The sequence below is a fragment of the Schistocerca piceifrons genome, unplaced genomic scaffold, assembly GCF_021461385.2.
Source record: "Schistocerca piceifrons isolate TAMUIC-IGC-003096 unplaced genomic scaffold, iqSchPice1.1 HiC_scaffold_2512, whole genome shotgun sequence".
NCBI classification, from domain to species: domain Eukaryota; kingdom Metazoa; phylum Arthropoda; class Insecta; order Orthoptera; family Acrididae; genus Schistocerca; species Schistocerca piceifrons.
In genome coordinates this window covers 1,775,947-1,790,421 of record NW_025728457.1, presented here as the reverse complement: position 1 = coordinate 1,790,421, position 14,475 = coordinate 1,775,947, and the positions used below count along the sequence as shown (strand labels likewise).

The 14,475-nt window shown below is 45.7% G+C and overlaps 1 protein-coding gene across 1 annotated transcript in view; it reads right to left on the bottom strand.

Annotated features, from left to right (window-relative positions):
• LOC124743697 (poly [ADP-ribose] polymerase tankyrase-1-like) overlaps positions 1–14,475 on the bottom strand; it is a 57,975-nt gene that overhangs the window by 33,424 nt on the left and 10,076 nt on the right. Inside the window, exon 2 of the mRNA XM_047248868.1 lies at positions 6,668–7,244. Coding sequence (XP_047104824.1) covers positions 6,668–7,233 — 566 coding nt within the window. The 5' untranslated portion in view covers positions 7,234–7,244. The remainder of the gene's footprint in view (positions 1–6,667; positions 7,245–14,475) is intronic.

Here is a 14,475-nt window from a genome sequence, read left to right as displayed (position 1 = left end):
AGCTAACATTAAGTAGAGTGTGCGTTGAAACCACGTATCGTTAACCACGGGGCTGGCAGGGAGGACGCTCGCGTCAGCTGCGCGTCAGACACCGTGGAACAGGGCGCGTCACGCCAGTGTCAGCCACCGAGAAGCGATCTGAATGTCCATTTTTACAAATGTACAACAATTACACTGTAAACACAAAAAAACAGGTATTTCTATACCCTACGGATATCGTGTATGTTAAAAAGTTTATAAAACAATAACAAGCCAACGTGATGGTTTAAACAGCAATTTTTGTGCATTCAGTGTGAGCACCGTGTGTTACACGAAAAGTGCCAAACCACTGGCTCATTTCCTGCCACACACAAAGCATCTGGTGTCTCGTTACAGAATTCGCAGCTCCAACAGCGCAGTGTCGCAGACTTTGAAGAGTGTCAGGCACAGGCGGGGTACGAGCGCCACGTTTCACGTAACCGCACAGACACGAGAGTCAAAGTTTCGGGCCTGAGGTGCTGGGTTGGGAGAGCGGATGAACTTCGTCGCCGGTGGCCCCCTGAGTCTCCAGGCCACTGAGCTATTACGAATATGAGAGATAAGTTAGTTGCTACGGGAAAGGCGTCGCCTAAAAATGGGGTTCTGGGTTACAGTTCAACCTATTATGTTCGCTTACTATTTGTTTTACAAAACTGTTTTTCAGATACACGATATGCGTAGGGTGTAGGAAGCCCTGTTTTGGGTTAAACTTTCAAAAACAGAGTTTCAGGTCTGTAAACGTGAGTCGCTTGCCACTGACTTAACACTGGCGTGACGCGCCCTCTCGCACGCTGTCTGACGCGCGGCTGTAGCTCCTCAGCTGAGGCGAGCACAGCTGTTGCCAGCGACCTCCCTGACAGCCACGCGGTTTAACGGTATGTGGTTTGAACACACACTCTGCTCCATGTTCGCCGACTTCCCTGTAGATTGGAAGGTAGGAGACGAGATACTGGCAGAAGTGAAGTTGTGAGGACCGGGCGTGAGTCGTGCTTCGGTAGCTCAGACGGTAGAGCACTTGCCCACAAAAGGCAAAGGTCCCGAGTTCTTGTCTCGGTCGGACACACAGTTTTAATCTGCCAGGAAGTTTCATATCAGCGCACACTCCGCTGCAGAGTGAAAATCTCATTCTAGAATTTTTAGTACTTACCTCTACACAGCATTATGTGGAAATGGCCTACTTCTAGAGTTGGAAAATGGTCATATCTTTAATATACACATGAGTGATCGACACTGTTTTTTGCAAATTTTCTTAACTGAAATATCGCTGATTTCCAAAAATCTTACCTAAAATAAAGAAGGAACTAGTTGTAACATCAGCTGGCTGTGACTTCTGGCGTTGAGGAGTTTAGGAAGCTAATTGCTGAACGGCAATCAGAACTATATTTACATGTACGGAATATCAGAGTAACGAGATTTATTGTGCTGCTGTTTCAAACTTTATTATATTTAATTATACATAGTACAAGAAACTATTTTTTATTTGATGTGCCATATCATATAAAATTACACCACATTCTCCTCCCTCCCCCCCCCCCCCCCCCCCCCATGGCTTGGGGGTAATAAAATACGTTGGCTACAGAAACTGCTGGCATAATGGATACAAGTGCCAAGGAAATTAAAGCAAGTTACACAAAGTACCAGGTGATCAAAAAGTCAGTATAAATTTGAGAACTAAATAAATCACGGAATAATGCAGACAGAGGTACAAATTGACACACATGTTTGGAATGACATGGGGTTTTATCAGAACCAAAAAAATACAAGCGTTCAAAAAATGTCCGACAGATGGCGCTTCATCTGATAGGAATAGCAATAATTAGCATAACAAAGTAAGACAAAGCAAAGATGATGTTCTTTACAGGAAATGCTCAATATGTCCACCATCATTCATATCATAGCTGTAGTCGAGGAGTAACGCTGTGAACAGCACTGTAAAGCATGTCCGGAGTTATGGTGAGGCATTGGTGTCGGATGTTGTCTTTCAGCATCCCTACAGATGTTGGTCGATCACAATACATTTGCGACTTCAGGTAACCCCAAAGCCAATAATCGCACGGACTGAGGTCTGGGGACCCGGGAGGCCAAGCACGACGAAAGTGGCGTCTGAGCACACGATCATCATCAAACGACGCGCGCAAGAGATCTTTCAAGCCTCTAGGAATATGGGGTGGTTCTAATAAAACCCCATGTCATTCCAAGCACGTGTGTCAATTTTTACCTCTCTATCTACATTATTCCGTTGTTTATTAAGTTTTCAAATTTATACTGACTTTTTGATCACCCGGTACTGTCTGCACTGCGGCAGAAGCATTCGGTGGCAAGAGCGTACGGAACGCCAGATGGTCTCACTGACGTATCACACTTCTGAGCTAGCGACTTACGCTTATAGGACACTGTGATTCAGTTGGCCCGTGCACCACACTGCAAGGTACCGTTACACTGCGCCCACAAATGCAGTTTTTCAGGGGGGTCACAAACTGCGTTCTGCTGGTGGCAGAGACAAGGCGTCTAGTGCCTCGGATTGCCCTTAGCCTCAAGACCCTCTGTACACCTGTCGCGAGAGATGTCTTACTGTAGCTATCCTTCAGTACACGGTCAAAGCTTGAACACCTCACACTTCCTACAGCCCAGGCAAACTGAGCAAATCAGCTGGTTCTTTCGCGTAAGGTGTGGCCAACGCAGCACCTTAGGCGGCTTATAAAAGTACTATTTGTTCATGGGCAGTTCCTGTGAAAGCCAAGGAAAAAACTATTTTTAGGTAGGCCAAGTGCGGACGGTCATTTCTACTCATGACATCGTCTTTGCCATGTCTTCTTAAGACTACATTCGTCCGTAACTCTGAATTTCTTTTTTTTTTTTTTTTTTCGATATCATCAGTTATGATGGCCGAAAGTTCACGTTTGGCATATACAGGGTGTAACTTTTTAGTTGGCAAACCACAATAACTCGAAAAATAAGTTTCAGATTCTACATAATAACTATGTACATTTTTCTTGAACATTTGTTTTGATTCTTATTAGTTGTCGCAGTAAATCAAGAAATTCCATATTCTCATTTTTGCATGGATAATGGTTACGGATAAATAAAAAACACTTATTTACTTCATAAATTTTTATTCACTGAACCTAAAACTCTCCCTCTCTCCCCATAGGGTGGGGTTTGAGAGAGGAAATGTTGACCCAAATACTGTATTAATTTCTTCTGCAGATTCTGGTAAGTTTTGTTTGTTTCGTGGTCATGATGCCACACAACTTTTAATTATCAAACAAATCAACTAACTAACTAACTAACTAACCAAACATCCTACTTTTTATTTATCCATAACCATTTTCCATGCAAACATGAGAACATGGATTTTCTTGAATTGCAGTGCCCACTACCAAGAATCAAAACACATGTTTAAAACAAAATGTACGTAGTTTTTTTATGCAGAATCTGGTTCTGCAGTAAAAAATGGTTCCCATTTGAAATTTTAAAGTTGCCTTACGCCCCACCCACGGGGGGCGGGGGTGGCGGGCTAATTTTAGCACCATCAAATATCCCCCTCAAAAATAATCAACTTTGCATTTTACACATTATTTCATGTGAAGCTTATGTTTAGAGTTATGCTGCTTTGTCAACTTGAAATTTACACCCTGTACATGCAGGCAAAGTATTAATATAGTTGTAACTGACGTAATAAAAACATGCCAAGGGTTTTCGGGCCATTGCATAGGTTCTCAAATCACCAAACGTCGCTTTTAGCCAGCATTTTTCCATGAATAAAACTCTATGAGGCGCTACCTTTGTATAACAGGCACTTCCCGTGTATACAAATACAAGCGAAGTGGTACTACAGAGGCAAAAATGGCCTCGGGAGGGTTTTCACATGTTGAAAAGAACGTAAAATGACTTAAAAACTTTTACCTGGAAAACTGCAGATTCTGTAAATTATTTCTAACAACATTTTTGTGTGTCGAAGTATACAAGTGAACTGTCAAAATGTTGATGACTTGCAGAATTCTACTGATAACGGGTGTCCCACCTACAACTTTTCACCGTCAAAATCTCTGGAACCACCAACAGATACTGACTCACAGCTTTCACGGGTACGAATGTACGGCAGGGGCTCACGGAAGCCAGTACTGCGAGACATTCTGAACCGTGTGCAAATACTGGTTTCAGCACGATCTTAAGCTTTTTCAAGATGGACACACCATATTATTCCATACACAGTAACATGAGAAATCATAATACTCGTAGTAATGGGACTGATTGCATCGCAATATGTCAGTTACATCCCGAGAAATTCATACACGAATTTGGCACGTGAAATGGGTGGAACACGACATTATTGTACTTTTTGCGATACAGGACTGACCTGCACGCTGCTCGAAATTGCAATGTGATTGACTTACTACGATACAACAAACGCTGAATTTACGTACTGCTGTGTACAGTGTTAGTACGCGGCCTGGGAAACATCCAGATGTCCAGTCACCCGCAATGTAAACAGGGATACGGTTTATTCGTATGTGCTTCACTGAGATTTTGACAGTACTACAGTGCACATAACGGCGAAGAAATGCCGATGACCACCGGCCAGAGTAAACAAAATTAATGGCTGTCAAAGGGCCGCACAGAGAGATACACGCTGTTTGTACGTAGTTGTACATCAATTACACAACAGTACATGCCATGTGCAGGATGTGTCACTGAACATCTTTAATGACTGCAACCCAAGTGAACCATTGCAGATGGCACAACCCTTACATAAATGTAAAGTAGTACCAATAAAACAAACTTTTGGCTTCTTAGTAATACCATAAATGTACGACAAGTGTGGAGTCAGTCACATGTCTCACAGCTAATACATAAATTATTTTCCGAGTCCCAAAATGTACTAGAATAAATAAAATGTTTGCAAAACGCCGCATTGTAGAATGTACTTGCAGTGAGGCAGTCGCAATTCCTGAAATCAGGGTGTAAACAGACAAGGAAAAAATTCCCGGACTTTTCCCAGATATCCAGCTCAAAAAATGCACTCTTACCCGGGCGAAAATACACTTTTTCCGTGCTAAGTGACATCCATAGATTTTCCCTCCCAAGTGTAAAACTTATCAATGCTTCGAACGGTTAACGTTTTGTACACTGGCACAGAAGTTCGCGGAAAAAAAAGGAACAAGGGAGAGAAGTTTTGGAAAGACCTTTGATGTCAGCAACATATACGCTGCATATTTTCGTATTACGAAAGTGTAAATTCGAATTGCACCGAACACACACAGCACCCCAGTTTCTGGAGCTTCGAAATCGAGATTTCGATCCCCTTTTGTCAGCCAATCTTATCTCTTGTCACGTGATCTCGCCAGCCGATGGCAGCAGATATTCAGAGCATAGGACACGTGATGTGGTAAGCCGATAGCAACATTACTTACATAGCGCACGGACACAAAGAGCAAAAGTTAATGGTTTACATTAATATGCATAGCGTCGCAACTAAAAAGCTAACCTTTCACATATAATATTGGTCCCTGAGATTAATAACATACAAGGGAAGCTAAGCTTTCACATCTAACATTGATCTTTTTTGCGTGTGTTACACTTAAGGTACTTCACACAAATGTGCCAGTAAATTTAAAATATTGACGTGAATGTCTCATTTTCTGGGCTAGAAATTATTCTATGTGGCTGGTCCTGAAAGTGTTCACTTTTAAACGAGAGTCAAACACTGTTATTTAAGAAATTCAACCCACTTTCTCACACGTAACAATTCATCTTGCGTAGAAGCAAATTTACTTTGAAAGTAACACTTTTCAAACCACCATTCGCAGTACTACCCCGAGACTGTCAGAAATATCTTCAGCTTAGCAGTAGCCAGAGTTCCACAAAACAGGCATTACTGTGCGTGCGCAGCTGCAGTGATGTAGAAAGGCCGCATGTTTGTGTGTATAAAGCATAAAGAGAGCTTAGATTACGGCATAAAAGAAACAGGACACGAGAGGATACTCCGTGAGCATAGGAATTATGTAAACTATACTAAAATGCATAATTCGGCCTGAAGTGCACATTGGTTTGTGCAGACTTACAATGAAGTATGTCCCACCTGACATTAAGATTTTCAGTACGGTTTTTGGGACGTAAATTATCCTGGAGTATCAGTACTGTACTGTACTATCTCATGTCTGGTTCTTCATTATCACATAATCTCACACATGGCATAAGATGGAAACATGCACTTTATTCTTCAATGAACAACTGTGGAATGAAACACTTTGTTTCAAATAAATTGACTGCCTCAGTGGGAAAGATTAATGAAGCCAAATATCTTTAGCAAACTGACAACAATAAATTCATTGTTCTGCAAAGTAAACTATTTCATGTTCTTCAAATTATAATAAAGTAATACCTGTACACACACACACACACACACACACACACACACACACACACACACACACACACACACGAGTTTCCAGAACGAGACTTTCACTCTGCAGCAGAGTGTGTGCTGATACGAAACTTCCTGGCAGATTAAAATTGCGTGCCGGACCGACACTCGAACTCGGGACCTATGCAAAAGTCCTGATTTCGAGTCTCAGTCCGGCACCCAGTTTTAATCTGCCAGGAAGTTTCACACACAGTGGATCAACGGTGATCACCCCGTGCTCACCTGGATTCCGGTGGCGTCTCCGCCAGCAACCTGCTGAGTTCGACGACGTCTTCTGGCTGGGTGCGCACTGCGTCAGCCCAGCCCTGCGTCGCCATCACTCGGTGTGTGTGGCCCTTTATGTAGGAGACGGCCGTCTGCCGGAGGCCGGGGCAGCAGTGTCGCACCGCGAGAACAGCTGTGGCCGCCGCGTTGTCCACCGTCAGCCCAGCGGCCAGCTGCTGCTCACACTGGGCCTTCAGGCTCGCCACGCCGTACTTGTCGGCGGCGACGAGCAGGCGGGGGGCCAGGCTCGCCAGCTGCGGGGCGCGGAGGGTGTACAGGTACGTCACCAGCTCCCTCAGCACCGGCCCGTCCACGTCTGCGACGTCGACGAGGCCGCCGCGCGACTCCGCCGTGTCGTGGCGGAACATTGCTTCGAACACGGGGCTCCCGGCCACGAGGACCGCCCTGTGCACCACCAGCCGCGTCTCCCCCGCCGCCAGAGTCACGGTGGCGCCCTCCCCGTCATCCAGCAGGGCGCCCAGGTACACCGGTGTGCTGTGCTGAGCTTCGTTGCCGGCCGCCATCGTAGTCGATTCTGAAACACGGCGTTACGGGGCAGCTCTTTATCGTTACGCAGCACCGTCGACAAGTGTACCTGCGTCGGTCGACAGTTCGCGAAACCTGTCCGTGCGTGTCAATTACGACACCGAGATACCTGCCACTGGTGGACAGCTCATTTTTACGGATGAATCCAGGTTCTGTTTACAGCATCGTGATGGTCGCATCCGTGTTTGGCAACATCGCGGTGAACGCACATTGAAAGCGTGTATTCGTCATCGCCATACTGGCGTATCACCCGGCGTGACGGTTTGGGGTGCCATTGGTTACACGTCTTGGTCACCTCTTGTTCGCATTGATGTCACTTTGAACAGTGGACGTTACATTTCAGATGTGTTACGACCCGTGGCTCTACCCTCCATTCGATCCTTGCAGAACCCTACATTTCAGTAGGATAATGCACGACCGCATGTTGCAGGTCCTGTACGGGCCTTTCTGGATACAGAAAATGATAGACTGCTGCCCTGGCCAGTACATTCTCCAGATCACTCTCCAGTTGAAAACGTCTGGTCAATGGTGGCCGAACAACTGGCTCGTCACAATACGCCAGTCACTACTCTTGATGAACTGTGGTATCGTGTTGAAGCTGCATGGGCAGCTGTACCTGTACACGCCATCCGAGCTCTGTTTGACTCAATGCCCAGGCGTATCAAGGCCGTTATTACGGCCAGAGGTGGTTGTTGTGGGTACTGATCTCTCGGGATCTATGCACCCAAACTGCGTGAAAATATACTCACATGTCAGTTCTAGCATAATATATTTGTCCAATGAATATCCATTTATCATCTGCATTTCTTCTTGGCGTAGCACTTTTAATGGCCAGTAGTGTATTTGGTACTTTGTCCCAAGGTGTTTGACACAAAGATTCGATCAGGGATGTAAAATCTTTCGGTAAAAGAAATCGACTTATTACAGGGTATACAGCCTGCCTGTTAAGACAATTTTAGCGATGCTGGAAAGAGTAATTGGCAATCTGGTGTTATTATAGGTAATTACAAATTCTAAACGTTGCAAATAAAATGTCTTAAGGCAAAACGAAATAATTAACAAGTAGTTTGTTAACGTGGTCATCACTTGCAGCAAGCACAGAAATATTCATTTTGTAAATAACAAACGCCATTTTCGTTCTGTGATTTATTTTATTTGTCCATGACGCTTTTCGCCTACTCACAATTGTAGGTTATGAAACAGATCATCATCTTTTTTTGCCTGAACAAGTGGCCACTTAATTATTCGAATGTTTGGCTGGCATTTGCGTTTCCTCTCACTTGGTCGCGGGCTGCAGATCGCACTATAAAATCGCAAGACATAAGCACATTTTCACGTTAGAAACTTTTTACTTCACAATTTTAATGTTCTTTGCGCTAATTGGTGTACAGCACAATTATTCTTGTGCCAACAGCTACGCATATTTTGGTAAAAACTGATCTAGTGTCGTCACTGTTGTGTGTTCAATTTGTCTCTTTTAAATTGGTTTGTATATCCACACGTTGCCAAAGAAACGGAGTCTAGCGGCGGCATTCAATTCATAAAACAGCGGCGCGGCGTATGTCGTCGCAGCCAATTGGCGCGCAGCGGCGCACGCCGCCGAGCCATTTCTCGTGATTTTCTCGAGAACTGCTCGAGAACTAGAGGCTCGAGATATTCTCGGTGCGCTCGAGCCATCACTGGCTGGCAGGGGGCGACGTGTGTCGGGCTTCGTGACGTCAGCCGCAGCATACAAAGCACACGGCTGCTGCACCTCAGCTCACAACACCACCCAACTCGAGCGGTTCGTTTGTGCGTGGACCGCTGAAACTCAGTTGTCCTACTCGACATGTAAGTACTGTGGACTCAACACCTGGACCTTGAGACTCATTTGGGTTATACACACGCGTTCGTCCTCTGTATGACCAACAGAAAATGCTTATAGTTTATCAGTTGACTCGTGTTTTGACACGCAATGTATGTTTCGGTTTTGGTGTAAATCATCCTTGCATACAGCTATGGGACACCAAAGGAAATAAAGTAAGTTTCTTGCAAACTTTAACATTTAAAATTTGCATCTGACTTGAAAATGCAACGAATACAAATCGGTGCCTCTAAACTATCAATCATTGCTTTTGCAGTTCTGGTTTTATCAGTTATCGACACGAACACAAAGTGAAGACAAATGGATTACGAAAGCACGGTTTTCAGAGCACATACTTGTCTTCTCGGTAATTCGAAGTGTATAAACAAAAAGGAATTACACTACTGGGGCCAGAAGCGTAATATTTTCTTGTCGTATTACTGTATCGAATACGCATTTAAGACCAGAAAAACGTTCAAAGTTGCGTTTCTTATGCTGTGTTGTTCACTAAAACAGTGTAACATTTACTGCACAAAATAAATATCGCGTGTACAAGACAGAAATGACGATCAAGAAGCAATTGTGAACACTCGTCTGCTAATGTTTCGTGGGATCCAAGATGGCGGCAGCCCCGCCCACTGACTTCGAACAATTTACAGCGTCAGTCTGTAGCGCCGTCCGTCTCCCCTCATTCCGCCTCCATGATCCAGCCACTGTTCCAGAACCGGACGCGGCTCTGACGTCACGCGATCCTCCTCCTCCCAGCACTTTGACCCCCCCCCCCCCCGGCAAGTAAACCACGTCGCGAATCGCTGACCGCAATTCTTGACAGCCGCCTTGCACTTCGAGGGGAAGGATGTAATATTTACCTCTCCTTTTTCTTCCATATAAAAATTTCTGTCTAACATCACACACGAAGACGGAATAGGGCTGTCGTGTTCGATAACATCTTGGTATTAGAAGGTATCGTTAAAGGATTTGGATTTCCTTCCACAAGTACTTTTAACTCGAATTAAAACCTTGCAAACATCTATGCAGCTGAGTACCGTAACGGATCCCTATGTAGCGGTGGCTCGGAGCGCCTGCTGCCCGCTGCTGACAGCGCTCTGAATTCTGGGTCGGTTCCCTCGTGGCGCGGCCAGCGCTGCGGGTTTCCAGCCGTGCCGAGGGGGTCGAAACAGCTGCTCTGTCGCGGCTTTACCACAGGTCTCGTTCCTCAATGGCACGAACCTGTAATGGTTTCTGCCAAGTGGCAGTCAGCTCGGCTGGCTTAACAGAGAGGAAACAGGAGTGGACGGCGTTTAATCTCACCTTCCTGAACAAGCTGTGTCGGATTTGAAACATTCGTGAAAAAGTCGCTCTTTTCTGTTCGATTTGCTGTAATGTAATGGCGCAAAATGTCATGGCGGCATACGAGAGCGTTACCTCTGGAAGTATCAGTTACTGCTGGCAAACTTCCGACTTTAGTTTTTGCAGCTGCCACCAACCACACGGTGTTCGAGATGCGGTTGCCGCACAAAACGATTAACTGGGAGGACATGAGGGGAGGTTCTTTTACGCCTGGACCAGAGATTTCGCCAGACAAAAGCTGTACTTGGCACTGTAATGAAGTGTTTCAGCAAGTTATAAGCACTGCGCGATTTCATCACGTAAAGGCTGTGTATTACATGTTCTCCTGTGAAAGTATACTGATGTACACGTGTCGAGGTGTTACCGGACAGAAACGCCAGTTACCAAATCGCCATTCCAGACCGCTGACACGTCGTCCGTTCTTGGCAGCGGTTACGTCAGGGATGTTTCCCAGGAGTCCGTCGCACGCCACGTAGTGTAACGCTGAGCTGCCGACGGGCGGCGAGGCCTGACTGCGGCGTGTACAGGGCGCACAGCCGCGGGGTCGAAACTGCTGTCCGACAGCGGGGCATTCGTTTCACATCCTTCTCAAGTTCTTGGCCGAACATTGCGTTGAGGAGATAGATAGGCAGCTGAACTGCGGGAAGTTTGTTATAGCTTTAGTTACTACGTGTCTAGTAGTATTTCCGTAGAAATTTTGGAACACGTGAGACAATACTGACCTTACATTACGTCGTTCCTTTCTTGTTGCTCCCATGGCGACGGACTGTTTCCATCGCAATCGCTAAGCGTGAAAGGAAGCTACCGTACAGACACAGGAATCTGTATTTATACTTGGCAGAACTAATTACATACTAACATAAGCGTCGGTATTGCTTTCGTTTCCCAAAAGTTATAAATATTTCGATTTCGGAAAAAAAGCTCTGTATTTGGCCAAGATGTCGAGGAAGAAGATCCCTTACGTACTGGGTGAATCGAGTAAGATGTGGAGACGGCGGTTTGAAAGCGCACAGAAGAAGTACGGGGAAGGGCGTCCCTTACCTGAGGGATAGCTACCTGGCGAAGGGGCAGGCGTGGCAAATGTGCGGCGTGGCAAATGTCCGGCGTTCGTCCAGACATCGCTGCATGAGCAACGAACTGAAGAATCCCGGGTGGGTGAGTACGTGGAGCAGGGGGGGGGGGGGGGGGGGGGGGGAAGGAGCGCAGGGACCAGCAGTGAGCAGCGCGCACCAGCCCGTGCTCTCGCGGTCAGCGTAGCCGGGTTCGATTCCCGGCCGAGTCTCTCGGCTGGCGCCCGTCACCTCAGCTAATCTTCACCTCTGCCCGACTGCTGAGGCAGCTCTTCCTGGTGGCTGGGGGACTCTACTGGGAGCGTCGTGAACTGAGAGAGGAGAGGGAGAGGGAGAGGGAGAGGGAGAGGGAGAGGGGGAGGGAGAGGGGGAGGGAGAGGGGGAGGGAGAGGGGGAGGGAGAGGGGGAGGGAGAGGGAGAGGGGGAGGGAGAGGGAGAGGAGAGGGAGAGGAGAGGAGAGGAGAGGAGAGGAGAGGCTGACTCACAGTCGACCAACCACTTTTATAACCGGAACGATAAACGATACAATTTGTGTTGTCAAACTATGCCAACATACGAACAATCACATCTTTCATATAAGCTGAAGGAAACATTCTTCCACCTGAAAACTTCATGTGGCCTACACATTTTTTATGGCCCGGTGTTTTACGCACAAGTGTGAAACATCGCTCTCGAAGATATGAAGCGTACTTAATCTACCATTGTGAATCCAACAGTGTGCTCTCATCCGCGCAATCCTAATTCGTTAATTGCTCTATTGCAACACATCTCTCGTGCAACAGCCAAATCTAAACGGGAAGTGGTACCGAATTAATACTGTGATGCGGAGTGCAGTAAGACTGAGTAACCGCCTGCATCACGTTGCGGTATGTGGAGGAGGGTACTGTGCGCACTCTCGGCCTCGCCGCTGCGCACTTCCCTGCCGGCGCGGCCGCTGACGTCACCGGCCGACCCTGCGCTGCCGACACGCAGTTATCTGACCTGCGGTGCGCGGACGCTCGCTTCCTGCGGCCAGACTGCTGTTTGGCAGCGCCAGCGCGCCTCCTCCAGACTCACGGCCTTGCAGCGAAATGAGCACGAGGGCGAAATCCGGAAACTGCAGCCAATACAGACGCTTACAGACCACCACCTTACCCATTCGCCATTCGCGAGCGGAACAGGCATAAGCGGGTAGTATTATGAAGAAAAATCGGCACTTCTGCAGTTTAGGGGGTACATGCGCTGATCACGAGGAAAGTACCTATTTTTTCGAGGAAACGCGTATTTCTGAACATATAAGCACATATATGCACGGAATACCAAAACGTTTTTTATTTCAAAAATTGTGTGTTACAATCATATCTGATGCGTTTCGTACGGATGAAAAAAAAAATAGATCAATTAACTCCCTCAAAAAAATTTTTTTTATCAGAAATGACGTATTGCATATGTATGCACGGAATTTCAAAACCTTTTTTTTTTTGCAAAAAAGATGGAATTAATAACAAAATTTTCTCAAAAAATCGTATTTGTTTATTTTGCACAGATATACATTAAAGCTCGAATCACAGATTAGATAAAAACAGCTACCTCAAGTTAATTTGCGGCATTGCGATTGATTTTTCGAACACGCTCAATGAGACTGTGGAATGGCTTTTCCCAAAAACGCTGACGCCAGAGAAATTCCGCAGAGCACGGTGAGTTCCGAAACGCCTTTTATTTTTTTCTTCAGCTTTTTGCCAGACTGACTCCACGTGATTTGTGGTATCGTTTCTAAAGGGATCGACAAAATAAAGCGAATGACTGACAGATGATTGCAGCCCATGTTACCTATGGTGGTGTAAGCTTGCCAAAACTCGGAAACTACTGTGGTTCCAGGCAAAACATACTGCTGCAGCAAATGCGTAGCATCACGACGTGGCACAGCAACCATGAAGCTTTGCTTTGTCTCAACGTCAGGACCCATTGCTGCCGCACACTATGACCTTTACTTTCTCCTGAAGAAGCAGCTCTCGTCTATTTCAACAGTATGGCCAGGGCCGCACAAAACTATTGGCTCAATTACGAAATATTCATGGCAGATATCCCTACAAAATTGGCACCAATCGACCACAGTCTGCTCACTGCCAATTTTGAGCTCCCTCATTAAAAACTTTTGCTTATTGAGTTCGAAAGCCCACATGTAAGACAGTCGCAAAATTTTAGAAATGTCCGAATGACTGCCAGCAAAAAATGACATTTTCCTGACCGAACATTTCATTCTGCAGGCCCTGCCAACGGAGCAGCGCCAAATTTCGCCATCTTTCCCTGTAGTTTTCTCCTGTGTATCCAACACAATTCCCATTTTCACACACCTTATCGTTCTTCAAAGGACCTTGTTGCCTAGCCCATTGTATAGAACTTTGGGTGTTCTCCGTGACATGGTATAAATCTTCCATTAGAAAGTCACTTACATCTCGAAAATTTCTCGCCATTTTGGCACAGACAGTAATACACGATACTTCAAAACAGACAGCCTCAACAGAAAAATATAGGTTGTTGGGCGCACTGATCAAGATATATAACTGTGAGCAACAGGGACATATACCATATGCAACAATATGCAAAGCCAACTATAGCTATCATGGTTAGGATGTATGAAACTGTAAGCTTTACCTACGAGTAAAGACTGAAGAAATATATTAAAGAGTCTGCAGCATATTGGCAAGTTGGTCGAAGCAGACAGTTAATTGATCTTTTTTTGCATCCGTATGAAAATAAGTACTTTTTTGGTATTCCGTGCATATATATGCTTATATCTTCAGAAATACGCGTTCCCTTCAAAAAAAGGCACTTTTCTCGTAATCAGCGCATGGACAATATAAACTGCATAAGAGCCGAAACATCGTGTTGAGCATAATAGTATTTTAGTCGATACTAATGCCCTCCGTGGTACTATCCGTCGGCAATTACGACAGTATCACATCGGTTGCATTCCA